At 32.5% G+C, this 21,047-nt stretch overlaps 1 protein-coding gene across 1 annotated transcript; it reads left to right on the top strand.

The window, feature by feature from the left end:
• Positions 1–1,360: 1,360 nt before the first annotated feature.
• On the top strand, positions 1,361–17,299 carry LOC124370995 (beta-1,3-glucan-binding protein-like; the record flags this gene model as incomplete). Its single annotated transcript, XM_046829305.1, is given in 12 exon segments — positions 1,361–1,517; positions 2,034–2,155; positions 2,157–2,194; positions 4,813–4,958; positions 5,623–5,780; positions 7,668–7,792; positions 9,595–9,761; positions 10,743–10,827; positions 12,165–12,322; positions 13,449–13,591; positions 14,555–14,656; positions 17,168–17,299. Coding segments are annotated over 12 exon segments (1,533 nt in total), but the record flags the coding sequence as incomplete, so codon positions are not given.
• Positions 17,300–21,047: the final 3,748 nt, after the last annotated feature.

Genomic DNA, 21,047 nt, shown 5'->3' with positions numbered 1-21,047 from the left:
GTTTATACACACTTTTCAAGTTTATACAAGTCTTACACAAGTCTTATACAAGTTACACACACTTTCATGAATTATACAAGTTTATACCAGTTTACAAGTTCTTTCCTGTAAATAACCTGTTGTACAAGTTTATGCTCAAAAAGAAAAAAGCAGAGTTGCGCAAATTATGTACCGTTATTATAGTACATATATTGAATTTGTATGGAGCTAATACTTTATAAATTAGAACAACTTTTCGGAAATACTTGATTTATTCCGAAATTTAAGTTCACCAAAAAGTTAACAAAGTTTACAAACTTTTGATTCAATTTTTCTTCAAAATGTCACTCAATCAAACAAATCTAATTAAGAGTCTGATCAAAAGGTATTAAAATTAAAATTAAACTAAAAATGTATACTTCTCCAAAAATGGTTTAAATTAACAAAACAAAATAAAAAAGTTCTCTTCTCAAAATACTCAAAATTAATATAACACAAAACTTGATATTTACTTTATGACCAAAATTTAATTCACAATACTTCAAAAAAAATTGAATTAAATTTTCAGACTCTGAAAGATGGGAAACTTTAGAAATTTTAATTACAGTATTATAAAAATAAAAGATATTAACTATACGCTGGTACGGAACTTACTACTTTGAAGATTACGGAGGCAGATCAGAAAATAAAACGCACTAAAGAAAATTAAATACTTGAAATTGAATTTACACACGATAAAATAATTACTCTAAATCCCAACTATAGGGTTAGAGAAAGAACTTCAGCTTCGACCGGGTTACACCTTCTCGTGGAAAACTCCAAGACTCGACTGACTCCCTCTCCTCTCTCCAGCGAGCCGGGTCGGAAACGTATCACTGTAGCTCGATCAGCTGATTGACCGGTCTAACTGAACAAACAATGTCCACGCACCGACGTCTAGTTAACAAGAGCCTACTTCCTACCGCGATTCAGCATAAATAATTAGAACTATGGTACAGCATATTTGACCAGTTGATCATATGGCGAACTGTTATATCTGAAGAGGGAAGCTAATCTGAAACATGTTTTGGTTTTCAGTAAAACATGATGACAAACGTCTGTACCAATTTTGTTACATTTTGACAGTGCTTTTACTATAAGTTTTTTGTGCATTAGTAGTTAATAAAACTAGTTAAAAATAGAGTTCAAAAGAACTGAACCAAGTTTTATAAAACCTGATTTAGAGATAAAGCTTGTTCATTTGACCTAAACTTGAAAACCCAAACCCATAAATTCAAACCTAGAGAAACTAAAATTGGATTTTAAAGTAGATAATTATACTCATACTTAAATCAGTTGTTTAATCTGTCAATACTTGCTAAGTTTGTAAATGTTTTTGTAACGTCTGATTCTTCCCAGTAATGAATGCCACTGTGGAGATAATCGCTTGAGTGAGAATAAGGTTGGAGATGATGGATGTTCATCCCCATGTTCTGGTGATACCAAGAAAAGGTGTGGAGGCATTGGCAAACTATCACTTTACTCCACAGGAATTACAGGTAATAATTTAAATTTATGGATCTAGTTGTTTGAATTCTAGCAACATCATGAAGTTTATTTATTATTTTATCAGTCAAAATTAATTATTCTGAAAGTTAAATAAATTTGTATTATACAAAAACTTTCTTATTATTCAATATACTATTTTGTCCAATCCGTTAAAATTTACTAATTAATATTAATTTATAACATGCTGTGATATAAGTAAAGTTGGAAATAAGCAAGATTTGAGTTTTATATAAAATGCAACTCAAATTAAAATTTTAAAGGATTCAGTCAAATGAGTGACTTTTGTTTTGGAGACAGTCCAAACATAAAAATCGGTTCATTAGTTTTCAGTGACAACATACTGCTTGTCTACTAATTCTCCAAGTGGTAGTGTTGCAGGGCCACTAATAGTGACTGCCTCAATCATACAATCACAACTCAACATTTAAAGGGTTAAATATACTTACATCAGGTGAAGTAGGTATGTGTCGCTTTCATAAAATTTAACAGTTATCTTCGTTCCAAAGATGTTTCAGCAACAGGTAAGCTGATCGGTTGTTTCATTGATGAAACTCTACCAAGAGTGTTGGACCAATATAAGACAGACCTGGACAACACAAACAGTCCTCGTAGATGTCTCAACTATTGTTTTGGCTCTTGGCTACTTATTCGCTGGAGTGGAGTACCAGTAAGTCTTTATCAAATAAAAGATTTATTATTTTACAACAAGATGTTTTAATATTCTCTACTTAAAGTTGGTTATTGTTTATGGATATTTTAAAATGATAGCAGTTAGTAAACATTTGCAAAGTGCAACAAAAATTTAAACATTATATTAAGAAAACTAATTTTGTGAAAGTGTTCAAAACTTAAAACAAGATGAAGCATGCAACACAGTTACAATAACTAACAAAGAAACATGGTGCTTACTTAACAGAATAGATATACATCAAAACCTAACACAAAGTAAAGAAAAACTAAGAAAATCATAACACTGACCATGATATGGAGAGACATAAAGACCACTAAATGTGAGATTTAAGAACACAAAGACAATACAAGGGAGTGATAAGTAGACAAATCTAAAACTGCTGAACAATGCAGGTCTGAAAACCATAAATGAAGATTGATGATGCCAACCCAATACAATGATAACTAGAGGTAAATTAATCAAGACTTACATGGAACCAGTAGACCAATGTCCAAGTCAACTCTGTGAAGTCAGTCCACTGTAGTTACAAAACTGTTTTAAAAATATTATAGTAGGAAATATTATCAAATTGTACTTTGAGTTCAATAATATGAAACAGGATTACAAATCCCAAAAGCATCTGACCAGTTCTCCCTACCACGACTATCCTGTCTTTTGTGTGTTTTATTACAGGATCTGTTGTATTGTGGTGGGACTTCTATTAGGTTTCATCTTGCCATCAGTGTGCATCATGTTCTCTATTGTGTATTTCCTTTATTTATTGTTTTTATTGAAGTGAAAACTTCTTTAGGCGCGTTGAGCGTTTTGGTAGAGGGTAAAATCCTCGGTTCGCGTCACCGACATGCTAATGATACTAACCTGCATGAAAAAGTCAGTCTCGCTGTGTTTTTTAACCGTAGACTTGGCCGCGGACTACTAACCCCTGCATGAAAAAGTCAGTCTCGCTGTGTTAAAACTGTCCCGGCGGAGTATGAAAACAGACTGCGAAAAATCAGTGACCTTTACAGCTTCCTCTCGGCGATTTAAAAGTGAAGCCAATGTCGTACAATTCTGTAAGATGCGTCAAATTAAAGCTCTTAATATTGGCAATCTATTGGTTACAATTTTTAAATATTAAAAAAATTTTGAAATAATTTTGATTATTGTTTACATTTTACATAGCGTTTACAATGACAAGAAAAAAAGTAGTAAGCGAGGATTTTTTATATTTTTTGGTCAGACAAAATTTGTCAGCGAGAAAGTTGTGTGAAAATAGATGAATATTTTTTTTGTAATTTATCATTTTTTTATTGGAAGTTTAGTTTAGCCTGTAGTAGCGTATGAAGTGATGAGTGAACGTTTCTGCCGGAACTGTAGTTGGCGCATTGGCTCACTGATACCGTATTAACTCAATAAATTAGTTTATTGTGCAATAAAAAATACCTTTACGAAAGAACCAAGTTAATTTAACTAATTTATTAGTTTTAAAAATATTGTGGGTTTAATTGTTATTGCAATTATATACTTTATCCGTAGCAATAACTGTATTATTTACAACGGTGTTCAACTCACTGTTGTTCACTCTCGGTGTTTACTCACTTGTATTCTATGTTTATTAATATTTAACCTCTTCATCATGAAATGAGTATTATTACGGTATAAGATTTATCTTACTAGCGTGGTAAAATAGATTTCTAGTTATTTGATAATATTTTTTTGTGGATTTTAAAATTGGAAAATTAAAAAAATGTTATAATAATTTTAGATTCTATGAAATATGTTTCATTTATTGTTTTTATTAAGATATTGGTTTAAGATAATTGTATAATTAATTATTTTTTTCAACCACTTTGTATTTATATTTTGTTCATGATTTGTTTAACCCATCATATGTAACTAATAAATAAAACATAAAAAAATTTCATATAATTTTTGCATATAGTTTTAATTACTCTCAACTTAATAGTTCCGTTTTCACTTCTATCGGCAGTCCCACGACTGCTACTGTTTTTTTTTTTCAGGTAATGGTTTTGATATACAATTTGTTATGTGAAGTTTGACTTTGGTGTGTCAGAGCAATGGTTTTTTAATGTATTTACCATTATTCATATTTAACGTTATGTTTTAGAAGTTATTGGCTGAGCATTATCGATGGCTATCACTCGGGAGGCTGGAAAAATTTCATTTCTGTCTGTTTGCACGATATCTCAAAAACGAACTAACTTGGACTTTGAATTTTGCATGAAGCTTAATTTCTACATAGGCAATAATGAATTCAATAATGATGCATATACACCATGGGATTCAGCTAAGCATTAGCAAATATTTCATATAAGAGAATTAATAAATTGCAAACAAACTCAGTTCTGGCATAATTATGAGATTTCAACATATTACGAACATATTGAATGAAGATTCTTGGAGCAGTTGGAAAGATTTTAAATTTAATGAATAAATTGAATTGATTTAATGAATCCAGTGTAAATTTGTATTTTGTGTGAGGCCTTTCGAAATCAAAGATTCCACCTTCAGGTGACTAAAAATATAAATTTACTGTAATACTTTATATTACTATTTAAAGTCAATAGTGCTGAAAAACACAAATGTTTGTACAGGAGGGAATGTTTCTGTGGTAACACTCGCCCAAGTTCTTCTCTCAATTCTCCAGACAGTGAATGTAACTCCATCTGTTCAGGAGACAGCTCGGAGATATGTGGTGGTAACTGGCGAATAGCTGTATACCGCACTGGCAATGGTGACAGTAAGTCATAAGTGTCCATTTGAATACAATATTTCAATTAGTAGTTTGTGTTCATTCAGGGAAGGGGACAGATTATACTTCTGGCTGTGTTTATACCTGCTTGTAGAACCTTCACTAGATACAGCAAAAACTAATTTTGTCACTTACATCTTGAAAACCCAATGGATGTTGACAAGTGGTATCCCTCGACATCACTAACCGCAAAAGTTGAGATATTAGGGTGAAGCTATAAATAGATCAATAAGTTTAGTTTACTGTGGAGGATGATTGTTGGTTAGGTTTTTGCAAGCCTGAACATGAGGGAGATCATTTCCCTGCCTGCTTTAACTAGTAGAGGCTGACATAGTAAGAGCCTCCCCTTCTCAATGACTGCATGACTGAGATAGTGCCCAACATCCCTCATGATGGTTAATGTTCCAAGGGATCATGGCTGGAGGCAGTCCTACCAAATATCCTGTCACTTCAGGGATTGTATGGGTTTTACTGTAATAAGTAGTTTCCTCACTTCTTGTTCTAAAAATATGTAGTAATGTTAAAAAATAATTTGGTTTTGTATCAAATGCGTTACCGTAATTAGTAATAATTTCTTTTCTGCTGATAAAACTCAATCCATTTAACAAGCTTTTGTTTCAACTGATTAAGTTGGCATTGGTATGTTCCCCAGGTGTGTCTCCACCAGACAAAGTTTCACCATGTGAGCCATCAGTGACTCTGATGAATGGTAAGCCCGCTTGTCGCGGTGCCACTCTGTTCATAGATACCTTCTCCAATAGCACACTACATCCACATTGGAAACACGAGATCAAGATAGCAGATACACCTGTCAGTAAATAAAACTAGACATTTTGTAGTATTATGCTAAATTCAGTCGTTATTAAATGTGGTATAGTCATTAATCAATTGAATTTACAAAGCTTATTTGTTAAAAAAAATTCAACTTCTTTATTTTGAAAATGTTATGAGATAGTAAAAAATAAGGAAACACATATTTTTCTGAGAGTGACTGAAAAATTTAAGAACTATGTAAAATTTAATTTTGCATATTTATCTCTACATAGCTTGGTTAATCCATACAAATTAATATATTAAAATTACTGTAGGTAGTACTTTAAAACTCTTCTGATGAATGAGGTATATACTATATTATAAATATTATAATAAAAAAATCATTCTAAATTCTAGAACGTAATAACTTATTTTTGTTATTTTAAAGGCCAATTGCAATCTATGGAATTTAGGTTTGAATTCCTGTAGGAGAGGTCCTAAAGGAATTGTAGATATTGAAGAAAGGAGGTATTGAAGAGGAGTAGTGCTGTAAGGAACATACAAAGGAACTGAATTGATAGAATGAAGAATACTATGCTGTTTAAAATAAAGTAACAGGTTTAGCACAATTTAAATCATATGCTTCATGACAAATTACTTTCATACTCTAAAGAAAAATCCATAATTTTTCCTACTGACTAAGGCTGAAAAGAATCACTATTGAATTAACAATTGCAATGTTTCATTTTGGTTTCCTGCAAATTATTATTTAACATTACCTACTGCAGTAACACAATATTTTTATCTAATTTAATATTCCAAAATAAAATAATATTCTAAATTCTACTTTACTTTATTTACTTGCACCAATGATCCTTTCAAATGGTTATATACTCGTATTAATGAAAATATAATAAGTAAATATAAGTGAATTTAAAGCTGCAATAATAATTAACTGACTGTAATTGCCAACTTGATATTCACATAATAAACTAATAGAGATCGTCACACTCATGTATGGTACATCTAAGGTATTTAAGTCTGGAAAACCAATATTAATTTTATATGATCTGTTAGTGATGGTAATCTAATTTCTCTTCCGAAGTGACTTGTGTGCTCAATTCACTTTTAAAAGATCTGTTATCATCTTACCTCATTTATCTTCTGTCTCTAAAAAATTGTTTTGCGTATTGCTTCTTCTATCCACATAAATATAAAATATAGATCAATACTACTGTGTGAGCTTATTAATAGTTTCTCTCAGTTTTCTTTTTTTATTGTCATCATAATTTATTAGTGTTGATGTATATAAAGTTAACGAATTAAACATTCCTTTGAAGTAAACAATACATGTTATTCAATGTAAGCAATGTTAGAGCTGCAGTGGACCCCTAATCCTGAGAGGGCTAGTCGAGGTAAATAAAAAATAAAAGTAATATTAGATAGACAAATGTTGTCAAATGTAACGTTGAACACTACATTATAGTCAATCTAAATATTATATTACAGTTTTTTTGCTTTTAACCAATGGTCAGTCAGCAAAATTGTGTAGAATAAAAACATATAGATATACAATATATATGATTCATTAAAGTTGAATTTCATGAGCACACTCATACATGGTATATCTGAAAAACTTGATATTGACCATTACTACGCATTTCATGGACTTCCAAAGTAACCTTCAACAAATTGGTCACGGTTTCAACCTGTTTATGTAATAAAAAAGTGTAATCGATTGAAACATCAAAACAATATTACAAACATGTAATATAGTTCAACCACAGTATAGTCTGAAACACCCAGTATATAGAAGACTTCTTTGATAGGCATGCAAAAGTTTGGTTAATTTAAAAAGATGTATACTTTGAGGTGTCATATTTCTGATTTATTTGATTACCTGTTGTATATAATCTCTTATATCACTAAAATGTATGTTTTCAGGATTATGAATTCGTAACTTTTAATTCCTTACCCGCCAACTCATTCCAGAGGGATGGAAAATTGATTATAAAGCCTGTCGTTCTCTCAGATAGGGATGTGGAACAAGGGCATATTAAACTGAATAGGTTAGACTCAACTTTTTAAATTAATTTAATATTATTAATAAGAGTGTGAATCTTAGAGATTAAAATGTTTAAACTATACGAGCAAAAAATAATGTGGAGCAAAATTTCATTTAATAGCATTTACTGTATCTGGCTTATCACCAATACAATTTTTGAAATGTTCATACTAAGGTGTGAGTAAGCCCTTTGGTAGTTTAATATTTTGGGACTTGTTTTTTCTATAAAGGTTAGTTCTTCCAAATGTTCATAACCGAAATATAATTACAATACACTAATGTTTTATCATCTTGTCATGGACTAGGGCAGAAACTTAATTTTAGTTTGTTATAACTATTCACAATTGGTTTATTTACTAACAATTGAGTGGCATTTATTGGATTATATCCAAAAGTATTAAATTAAGATAATTTGAAATCCTTACAGAATTATTTGAATATGTAAAAGTGATTTTTACATATTCTGTCTGAAAAGTGATTTAATCTGTTTTCTCAAAACAGATTAAATCTTTAAAAAACTAGACATATAAAACATTGAATGTCAATTACTACACAATTTGATTGCCAATTTTAGTTTCAGTACCTCATTTTTGCAGGATGAGTGAGGGAGGGCAAAAGTGTATTTTAAGCAGAAAAACATGATGAATCAAATCATCAAAATGTCAAATGACTGTTTTATCAGCCTATTCATTTATTCAAAGGGATATGTGAATAAATAAAAAGTAAAATGTAAAATCTGGAATCAAATTGATAAAAATTATTAGGTTCAATCTAAGTTTTAAACCTTTTTTAAAAACTTGATCAGTGGATCTATGATATTGAATAAAATGTATCAGGTATTCAATCAGACTGTCAAATCTGTTAAACTATGTCGTTATTACAACTTTCTCAAGTACACAAGTATAAACTTACACTGAATAAAAATAGCAAAAAAAGAAACACCTGATAACAAACTTTCTCAATGTAGTCTAAATAACAGTTTTGCATTCAAATAAATTTTGATTAGTTGTTATGATTTTTTAAAGTAATATTACATAATATAATTTTGAAATTAGGTAAATTTTGTAGATCAGAATCTGAGGATTCAAGTGAAAAACAATAATTTAGTGAACAGGTGTTGTCCACTGTGGTTGTTTCGATTTTAATATGATATGCCAACTCATAATTCCTTAGATTCAAATCTTTTCGAGAGCTATAGTTATAATTTTGCTTATAGCTTTGAGTTAAAGCTTTTACCAGTAGCATGTAAAGTTACTGGTTTTTTCCATCTTTGTGATTAATAGAAACACGGTGACCGATCATTCTTACCCGAAAAGAGTTTAAGGTTTGTCCAATGTAGTCCTTGGGACAAAACCTACAGGTAAGCTGGTAAATTGCATTGCTTGAGGTTCAGTCCAATTCACCAGAAATCTGTCTTCTTAGTGACACTACTTTTGAACTGATCGGTCTTATCCATAATTTTTTAAATACCACGATGTGATATATGACATGGTTCACAGCCAAAATATAAATGTTGATTATTTTACCAACATTAATTTTGGGCCTTACAAGCATATTCTTAAAATTTTGATGTCTCCTAAATACTATTATATTGTGGCCTGGACAATAATTTGTCAGTTAAGGGTAAGTTCATTAAAATTCTGTAGCCTATTTTTATAGCTCTATTGAATTTGTGCAAACCAGGATAAAATTTTGTTCACAAGTACATATATATATATATATATATGTATATATATCTAGTTCTCAATACCTCATTTTATACCTTTGCATGTTTGATCTGTATCTAGTTCTCTTGTTTGCCCTCAGTTGTACCGGACTGGCTAACAGCCGAGAGTGTGAGCTGTCAGCATTCTCCTACAACATCCTACCTCCTGTCCGCTCTGCCAGGATACATACACGCAATAGCTTTAGCTTCCGCTATGGAATTGTGCAAATAAGGGCTAGGCTACCAGCGGGAGACTGGATAGTACCAGGTAACTTTCATTTTGGTGTCCACACTAATTGATTTTGCAAGCTAATGATTATGTATTAATCATTCGCTTCTCTATATTAATATCAATCCAAATTTGAAACTCAAAAACATCAAGCTACTGAATAAAGTTATAAGAAAAAGAACAAGAACAATACTAAATATTAATAATACATTTTCTGTTTCAATATTACATACATTGAGCCCCACCATTTATTACATCGTAAGTGCATTGACTGAAAGCTAAGGACTTTGAATTTATGATTCCTCTACACCAGCCTAAAATAGTTCAATTGTTGAAGCCATTCAGTAAATAATCATAGAACATTAGAGAGAAATTTGATTCATTTCACAGGTAACCAACCGACTTTAGAGTTCCCTAAAGCTGCTCTTTAAATTTAAATAGGTCATGAGGTTGGAATATCTTTCAGTAACTACCATTTATCTCAGGAGTTTAAGGATGACGTTAAAAAAAAATAAGTCCACTATGTCCCAGTTTTTCAGTAGGAAATTGTGTGCGAAGCCATGGGTAACTGCTAGTTTTATGTATTGAGACAAACATTGTGCAGCCTCTAAACTTCTTGTGTGTGCATCATTTGTGCATGCAGTGTGCTTGTGGCATGATTTGTGCTTATGCTGACTGCTCTGGATTTACAGGCACATGCTTGAATATTTTTCAATCCAGAACTTGTTCTGTTGTCAAGTTAGACTTTGATGAGTTCAACTACATTTTTTTTTTTTTTTTTTTTTTTTTTCTTTTTCAATCTTAGAAAGAAAGAAATATTTGAATAGGTAGTTTTAATTTTTGTGCTTGGTAAACCTTATGCCTTGATCCCCTTACGAAGAGAACAGATTTTAATCTTTGAAACGTACTGCTCACTTTAAAATTGAGACCAAAGCATACCTATTATATCATACCACATACTGAAATGTATATGCCATTTCAAGTAAATATATGTAAACATACAGTGCACTATTGTTGCAGAGTTGTGGCTCATGCCTAAAGACCAGAGTTATGGCAGCAGTTATCAATCAGGGAAGGTGCGAGTGGCTATGTCTCGAGGTAACCGGTATGTAGTATTGTGTTGATTTTATCCTCAAAAACTGTTACAATTAATATAATCTTCAATTGTTTCTTGGATTTTATACTAGGAGATCAGAATAATAAAAATAATTGTGTTTTGAATAACTTTATTTCTTATTTAAATAAATCACTTCACAATTCAAACATAAACTTTTTAAAATATATTTACTATATAACGTATGGCAGAGCTAGTATCACAAATACACTAATTTACTGGAAATATTACAGAGAGCTAATCTGAAGAGGGAAAAATATTGGTTCCTCTGTCTGGGCAGTAGAGTTCTGGTAAGAACTAAAAGCAATGTTACAAGTCACTCAGTTTTTAATAGTATACTAGCGGGCCCCGGCGCGCTTTGCTGCGCATTTCAATAATTTTTTGCAAAAGTTGCCCGCGGGCTTCGCACGCAATTTCCCGTTGAAAACAGTACACTATATTCACTTATTCTTTTTCTATCACATTCTAAACATTGCTGAGATAATTGATAGTCGTTCCATCGTGAGCCTCTTGGGCGTATTATGAAGGTATGTACCATATTCCTGCCTCTATCTAGCTGTTACCCACGGCTTCGCACGCAAATCTTAAGAACCGAAGTCCTTATATTACTTAGTAAATTTTTTTTTTTACTATAATAAATTTTAGATTAAATTAGTTATATCTCCGATGCCACGATTGAGCTTGCTTTGTTGTCTCGATCGAGAGAATATGTACACACGGAGTTTTGAGAACCATACTTCTGTCAAAAAAAACAACTAAGGTTGATTTTATAACATTCTTTATATTTGTAGCCAACGTAAGATAGTAATTATGATATCTGCATTGCTCTTCTGATCAAGCATGAGCATGGTTTATATTAAATAAATATTGCAGTTAAAGGTGAATTTTTACGTCAAATTTGAATTGTATTATCTGGATAGTAAAGTCTATGTTTAACAGTGATTGCAGAAACAGTTTAAACAAAATTTGTCGTTTCTCTTAAGCTTACTCTATGCTTTAAAACTATAAGTGTAATATATGTTTTACAAAGAACAGCTGATTAAAAATTTGAAAAGACGTTAACATATGTTTGCTGCAATGCATTTCTTATGGGTATTTCTGTAACCAGTGGGGCGGAATCCTGAATCGGGAAAGGGATGGGCATAGCTTATAAACCTTTTCCGTGGAAAAATACATATACGTACAAATTTTCATCATGATCGGTCCAATAGTTCACGATTCCATAAAGGATAAACATACAAACATTCATTTTTATATATTATATAGATATGACAGCTGGTATAGTCACCCCCACACTGCACTGTTCTGAACTCCTGGTAATTTTACAGACAGCTGACCTGTAATGGGAAAGACATGGGTTCTTCTGTCCTGGAGAGTGGTGTTCTAGTGGGAACTGAAAGCAATGTTTTAAGTCACTCAGTTTTGAATAGGATATCTGACAGCTGGTACAGTCACCCTCACAACTACACTCTGATCTGGACTCCTGGTAATTATTGTGATAGACATATCTTACATAAACAAGTAGAAATTGTCTATCTATTAAGTTGAACAATATTTTGGCTTCAATATTTTGGTTTATACCTAAACCATTTCAAATTTCTAAACTCAAGAGGAAATTGTCATTATGAGTGAATAAAGACGTTTACATTTCAGGCTATTCAACACATTAATATTACTACACTTTGGAATAACACTGTTTTAATCAATGTGAAGTAATATTATATAAAACAAATATAGGTACTGCAACAGTAAAACAATTTTATGTTTGCCTTTCAGTACATTGTTTGAATATTTAAGCTTCAATATATTTTCTCCCCCCCCCCATTCTAATATAAATCTAATGTGTAGTCCATTAAAAAAGGAATGCTGAAGTTTCCTTTGGAAGATACTACATGATTGGTTTCTTGTGAAGAAATTTGTTATAGTACAACATACTTGCAGTTTGATAGTTGTTGTAACAATAGAAGAATTTGTGTAAAACATATATCTAAAACTTTAATTCTCTACAAGTTTAATACAACATTTTATTCTTCAGTAATTTAAGAAAACTTCATGTAATTATGTGTGATATTTCAAGGTATAGAAAAAATTCAAGTCTACCATAAATATTATTGGAATAAGCTATTAGTTATATTTTAAAATGTTCACCTTCATAACAAAGCAAAGAATTAAGTTAGAGATCACATACAAATGAATGGATTCAATTTTACAGTTGCAAAAGTAGTGCTATTAGAATAATTTTAAAATTTGACATAAGAGATTCTTGCGAGACACATTTTACTGAATTGGGATTTTTAAATAGTTACTCCTTGTTCACACATATATAAAACTATTTTAAATTTTTAAAATAACTTGGATTTCTTCACAAACCAAAAGACATTTATAATTACAATAAAAGAGGAAAAGACATCCCAACAATCCAATTATGTAATATAATTAGTTTAATACTGTTAATCGTTTTGATGCTATTTGATGTGTATAATCTTGTATATTGTATAAATAGATTTTCAATTCAATTAAAATCAATAATCAAAAATGATAATACCGTCTTTTAATCAAACAGAATTATTTTGTGCACAAGCTAATTTCCTCCACTTTCACTTATGTTCCAGACAACCTGTTATTTTATGTTGATGGCCAGCCCCAACAAGCACTGCTGCCACCTGGTGTCAGACTCACTGAACTGCTTGGCTTCAGGGATGATGAGTTGTCTGCCTGGAAAACAGGATCCAGAATAGCTCCCTTTGATACTGATGTAAGACATGACAGGAAATGTCTACAATTTTGGGTTTTAAGGTTTATTTGAAATATTAGGAATCTGACCCAACATTAGCATTGTTATGATGACACAAGTACCACACCACAATTGCAAGAGAATTTCATATTAAATTTCTTGTATTACATGTTTCACTAACTCCCTCAGGATGAGCTCTTTGCCTCGTTCTGTTCAAGTATTATCAATTAAGGGGTGTATGTTTGACACCTTAACCGCGGCTCTATATTGAACAGACTGCTCTCAATCTGGTTATGTGTTCTTACGCGTCTGCCACATTGCTACATATGATATTGACTTTGTGATATTATAGTATGCATTTTGTTACCCTGTGCTATTTAATATCAGAGACAACAATATAAATTTAACCCTTTTAGTGCCATGTAACTTTATCACCTCTGGTGCAAAATATATGTTTATTTTTCAACATATTTTCTTCTAATTTTTACCATGTTGTAAAAAATTAAAAAATGTAGGTTAAAATATTGTTTATTTTTGAAACTAAAAAAGAAGTTCTGACCTTCAACTAATGTACCTATACATTTTTTCTATTGTTTAAAACAACTATGCTCTATAATATAGAAAGATAAATAAAAAGAAGGATATGCTATTAAAAACTTAATAGTGTTGATGTCAATGACTCCATTAGTACAGACCATAGCTTAAGCAATCCTCAGCACTGAAAGATTAAGTAGTTCCCAATACCTATAGAATTTAGTAGGCATTTTTGTCTCTTGTATTAAGTATTTCTATGCGAGTTTGAGTATTTATACCAATAGAATATCTGTATTATGATATTGTATTCTAAATTAATTACAAACTTCTGTATCCCTTAAAACCTATAATTCTGACCTATATGTAGGCCTTATGGGGCCATATTCTTTTAGAACTTAAGTTGGGCACCTTCAGAACATAACAGATTTACTAATATCTCTTGTTTTTTAGTTTTACCTGTCAATGGGAGTGTCAGTAGGTGGTTCTAGAGATTTTCCAGATGGCTGTATCAACAAGGACAGGGTGAAGCCTTGGACCAATTTCAAACTTAAGGTAAGTCTTAGCTCAGTGAAATTAGCCATTAAAACAGTGATTAGGAGAAAAACATTCTAAGTTTTGAATATTGGTGCAATGATACCTTAAAAGGTCCTGATAAACATACTAAAGTTCCTCGGTGGTGGGGATGAGCTAAGAAGAAGAGTAGGGTTTAAAAGTACAATTTTTCGCAAATATCTCAAACATTAATAAGTGTAGTGAAAAATCACTCAGTATAAAATTATGTAAAAAAGATCCTATGCATACTTGTTGTAGAATTAATATTTGTGGTACAGTATATGTGGGGAAAACTGGCCTAAAAGTGTAGATTCCTCAAATATGATTATTATTCTCTCACATAACACCAAAAGCCGCACAGATTTTGTTTATAACCATTACTAAACAATAAATAGGCTAGGATGTCTAGAAAACCTTACCACATAACCTTGACTGTGCCACAGTCGTTCTGCATCACCAACCGTCCCTGGCATCAGCCAACTCAGAGCTATGCCGCCTCTTTCTCTCTCACTCCTGCCTAGCCAGTTGCTATGCTAGCCTGGCTGTTTACCTATGCCAGTGAGATTAATGCTTATTTTCTAGTTCCATACTGCTTTATCTCACACACAGTGATTGGCAATGTCGATGTTACAGTACATAAGAAGGTAATCATATCCAATCTGATCATGGCTCTCAACTTCACTCGTTTAAAACAATCCAAAATAAAAAATGAACTAAACAGCATGAAGCAAAAAGGGCCCACGGATTTAACTATGGATCCAGTACTTTTACATGGTTCATCACCATTATGAAACAGTTCACTGCTGTACAACATTGCAGTTACTGGTATTCTCACCTTGTCTGAGTAAAAAGAATGATGCCAGTGGTCACTTACAGTATGGAAAATATGCTCATATGATGCCAAGTCATACTATCACGGAAGGTATTAAAGATACACACATTAACTTCCTCTGCTTGTGAGTTTGTGCAGACCAAGTCTATGTATGTGTAGCGCTATGTGATGTAATTCTAGTTTGTGGCAAAAGGAATCTCTTCATGTTGTATGTCATATTATGTTCCCTTAATAGTGTGTTATTCTTTTTTTGAATAACTCTGTCTATACTTATGTCTCCCATTACAACGACAGTACCATTCCATGTTCGTGTTTCATCAAAAAGGTTAGTCAGCGAGTCTAGGGTAGTATTAAAATCGTTATCTGATTGATAAATGCCTATTAGAAAAATTACTGTTTTATTTATTGATAATTTAACTGAAGACAGCTCACATACAAGTTATTTGCTGTGATGTGCTCAGTTTAGTGGAACTGCAGCATGTTCAAGATCCTGTTTCACATAGATTGCGACTCCACCTTTAGTGTGCTGCTCTCTGCAAAAGTACTTATTGGGGACGTACCCAGTAATCATGGTGTTAAGTAGTTTAGAGACCATGTTCAGTTATGCTGATGACATCGAAGTCAACTTGTAGAAAATCATTTACTAAGTCTTGTTTGTTTAGATGGTCTACATTTTTATGAAATATTTTCAGTTTCTTCTTTTTTGTAATCTTCAGTTTACTATTACTCTTGTGCTGTAGGGTTTCCGTCTCATTTGTTGAGTTCCCTAAAAAATAATCCTGTGAAGTTTCCCCAGATTGAACTTTCATTTCATTTCAGGTCTGAATTTCCCATGGGCTGGATGGGTCCGTCACTATTGTTTAAAGTTTATTTTTTTCTGTTGATAGTGTTTTATATTTTTTCCCAAAAATTTTTCATATGTGGTTCATTCCCTTCTAGCTTTTTTGCTGTAATAGGAGGGGACTTCAGTTTCATGTTTGTTTTTAATTTTAGTTGGATTTTCCCGTTATTAGTAGCATACTGACTGCTTGCAGCGAAACACTAAACACATTATTCTTTTTCTGGTTAGTTGCCAGTTTAAAAAAATATACATTCACTTACCTTCTGTTGTTGACTTTCGGCTTGTATCAAAGTTGGTATAGGTAGTGGTTTTTTTTTAAACTGTTCGGTTTTTTATTACAGGTTTGTCTTTCTCCTGTTATATGGTGATAATTCTGGTAGATCGCGGTCAAGTGGGTGTTCAGTTTTTGCATACAGGTTTGCCTGGCTCCTGGTGTCATGCTGGGATTCTTGGCTGGAATCGTCAAGCAATGTTCATTCAAAATTTTCTCAAGAAGGTTTTAATTGTTTGTATAAAAAGTTTGTGATATAGGATTTTTTGAGCTTGTCTGAGAGAATGATTTTAGAAGTATCCTAGTAGCCTCCTTTTGCTTTGTTAGTTTCAGAAGAAATTCCCTGTAGTCAGCTTTATTTTGCTTGTATTTTGTATGTAAGCAATGATCACATTCAATATTTATCTCGTCTAATAGACCAAAAACTGTTGGCCAAGATGAGAAAGAGATAAAAAATGCTGTTCAAATAGAATTCCTGTCATATAATTTACTATTATGTATATATACTATTGTACCTTCACCTACCTAAGTTACTATTAAAATAAATACATCTTGCATAACTTTCAGGCAATGCTAAATTTCTGGCTGGATAAGGAACATTGGTGGCCATCTTGGGGTGATGTTAAGTCATCGATGATAGTGGAACACGTTCAAGTGACAGACAGCTCTCTGATGGCCTTTGCTGCTATGTTTTATTAATTGTAATAATTTAATATAATTTTAAAATAAATGTGGATTTCTAATGCTATGTGTCATTTTTAATACCTTAGAAAGTGAACGGGGTCATATTGAACATGTTAATGCCTGAGTTTAACCGATTTTGCTTCCTTTTACTTGTATTTATTGGTAAAATCTATATTTAATGTTACTGCGTTTACCATAATAAGATATTACCATTTCAGTACAGTTTATTTTGGCTAATACTGTATTATCCCTTTTTCTATTTGTTTAGACAAGTTGCTGGCAATATACAAATAGCATTAAATTAGTTTTTTGTAAAGCTCTCAATCATTGATCCTCCCACTGATCAGCGACTCCCGGATGGTAGGAATATACAGAAATTAAATGTCTATACTGTTCCAAGACCTAAGCATGTATTAACACCTTCGTTGTCATACAACCACATATTCAATCCCACTTTTTTTATCAACTGCCATACCTGTGTTATCACGTTTCCAAACACCTCCTACATTACATGACACCTATGAGATAATAAACAATGACCTCTAATTGTTTTTTTTTTTTTAAACTCATCACTCCACATTAGTTCTGCTTAATTGCAACTATACTTGACAGACAACTATGGAATTATTAAACACTGAGGACATTTCATCATTGTTAGATTTGCATCGGTATCAAGAGCAAAAAAATAGCTTAAATGTAGAAACTAGACATAGGCCTTCTTTAACACAATTTCCCAGGAAGAAGAGGGACAATTTTATTATTGGTCAGTCAGATGTTGATGACAACCTAACCTCACCTGACAGAAAAAAGTTTTTGTTTGTCTCCCGCATGGCTCCAAAAATAAGTTGTGAAAGTGTAAAATCTTTTATGCAAGGTAAGATAGAGGCAAACTATGTAGTTGAAAAATTACAGTCTAAGTATCCTGACGAATACTCATCTTTTAAAATAGGCGTACCTGTAGACCTATTTGAAGACATTTACAATCCTAAGTTCTGGCCTAAAAAATTTTACATTGCTGTTTATAAACACAAAATTAAAAAGAATAATTTAAATAGCACACCAGAGCTTTTAAACTCACAGGACATCTGCATGCAAAGCGGAACTTAGGTCCAAAAGTGACGTTATCTGTAGATAAGCCTAGTATTAGTGGCCAGACATTAAAATATGACATATATGTAATTAATACACAGTCACTGGCTGATAAATTGGCTGAACTAGAACATATCCTTGAAAATGAAAACTATATCGCTATCTGTGTATGTGAGCACTGGTGTTCCTCTGAGAACATAGCCTATGCACAGCTGAGAGGTTATTTTCAAGCAGCAGCATATTGTAGAAGCAACAAGTTGAGAGGAGGGGTTGCAATCTACATTAAACATGGCGTTGATTTCCAGATGATAAACGTAGAAAAATTCTGTGTGGAAAGTCATTGTGAAGTGGTGGCTGTGACTTTGTGTTTCAACAGTTGCAGGGTAAGACTTGTATCAGTATACCGCATACCAAATGGTGACCTTGAAGTTTTTTTTAGACTCGATTGAACAGTTGATATTAAGTATGTCAAACAAGAAGTGGCCTATCTTAATTTGTGGTGACATAAATATTAATGTCCTAAATGTAAACAACACGGCAACATTAAAGCTTCAAAACATGTTACGAAGCGTAAATTGTTATTTTGGAAACAATACGCCTACCAGAGGGTCTGCATGCTTGGATAATGTTATTACAAACCTTCCTAGGGAATATGTGTCTGTTGAGGTTAAGGAACCTATCTCAGATCACTTAGCGTTGGCAGCTAGGATCTTGTGTAAGCCAAACTGTTTAGAAGAGGATAAAAATGGTACTGACAAAATTAAATCCCGCAGCTTTACTCAAGGAAATATCAGCAAATTTATGGATTTCATCAGTATGATAGATTGGAATAGAATAGTCGAAAACCCACCTTTGTCCTTTGATTCATTCATAAAAATCTTTATTTTTGGAATGGATGAATGCTTCCCCATTAAAGAAATAAATAGGAAGAAATCAGCCTTACATCGCAAAAATTGGTATACTAGCGAACATCAAAAATTGAAGAGAGAAGTGGAAAGCTGGTTTCATAAGCTACAATGGGCCCTCCGTTACCGCCTGCTTGTGGAGGAAACCAAAAATAAGTATACTGCAGTTAGGAAAAAATACAAAAAATCGTTACATCTAGCGGAGATACAGGCAAATGCAGAAGCAATAAAAGCAGCGCCTAACAAAGTAAAAAAGGCATGTAATAAATTCTTCAAGAAAAGAGACTGTCCACAAAGACACTCACTCTCTCTCTGCTGATGACTTCAATGCGTACTTCATCTCTGCAGTGGCTGATATTGCGAAGGAAGTCGGACAATCACTTACTACGGCTATGGATTTCCTCTCCAGTACCCAAGACGCCACGGATCAATTCCAGTGGAAGACAGTGTCTTGTGAGCAGGTGGTGGAATTTGTAAATAGCATGAAGAGCAGTCACAGTAGAGATATATATGACATTAGTGCAGTGTTAGTAAAAAGTGTCCTACCTGTTATAGTTTACCCCTTAACGGTTTGTATAAACCAGTGTTTAAAAGCTGGCACATTTCCAGACTCCCTCAAGCAATCTAGAGTTGTACCCGTATATAAGAAGGGTGACAAGTCATCTGCTAGCAGCTATAGGCCCATCTCAATGGTACCCATATTTGCAAAAATCCTTGAAAAAGCAATGAAACACCAGGTAAGTGAGTTTTTTGAAAGTAATTCACTTTTTTCTAAATTCCAATTTGGTTTTAGACAAGGTAGGTCGACGGTTGACGCGGTCGAGGGCCTTATAAGATCTGTACTTACAAGTTTTGAAAATCATGCTAGTACACACACTATCCTTTGCGATCTTTCTAAGGCTTTCGACTGTGTGCCGCACGACATCCTTTTTTCAAAATTACACTTTTATGGAGTAAGAGGTGTGGAGCTCAAACTGTTTGAATCATATTTAGCAAACCGAACACAAAGAGTAAATATTCAAAATTCACTCTCTGATATTGCAAAGGTTGTAAGTGGCGTGCCACAGGGATCGGCCCTAGGCCCTTTTCTGTTTTTTAATCCTGATAAACGATTTACCATCTAGTTTAAGCTGTAATTCTGTAGTTTTTGCTGACGATACTACACTGTACTATAGTATGCCAAATAAGGATCTAAACAATCTTAGCCTATTTATGTCAAACGCTCTTGAAGAAAGCATACATTGGTTTAAAGCGAATGGCCTATCTTTGAACCAAACTAAAACACAACACTTAGTTTTTACTCTAAGCAGAGCCCATGTCAGTCACGAAAATTACAGTAATGTAAATCTCCTTGGCTTTGTACTTGACCCTTGTCTAAACTGGAGTGCACACATCCAAAAGGTTTGTGCTAGACTAAATAGAGTAATCTACTTATTAAGAAACTTAAGAAATAAGTTACCAGAGCCACTATTAAAAAAATGCTTATTTTGCTTTTTTCCATAGCATTCTGTTGTATGGCATAAGTGTTTGGGGTGGAAGTCACCATCTAAAAAGTGTATTGTTACTACAAAAAAAGCAATCAGAATTATGAGAAGGGCGTCATTAAATGCTCATTGTAAACCTTTTTTTATTGCTGAGGGAATTTTAACTGTAGTAAATGTATATATATATATATATATATATATATATATATATATATATATATATATATATATATATATATATATGTATGTCTTAGTAAAGTTAAGGAAAATTTTGATAGTTTTAAG

The sequence above is a fragment of the Homalodisca vitripennis genome, unplaced genomic scaffold (genome assembly GCF_021130785.1).
Source record: "Homalodisca vitripennis isolate AUS2020 unplaced genomic scaffold, UT_GWSS_2.1 ScUCBcl_789;HRSCAF=3507, whole genome shotgun sequence".
Classification (NCBI taxonomy): Eukaryota; Metazoa; Arthropoda; class Insecta; order Hemiptera; family Cicadellidae; genus Homalodisca; species Homalodisca vitripennis.
This window is presented reverse-complemented; position numbering and strand designations above follow the sequence as displayed.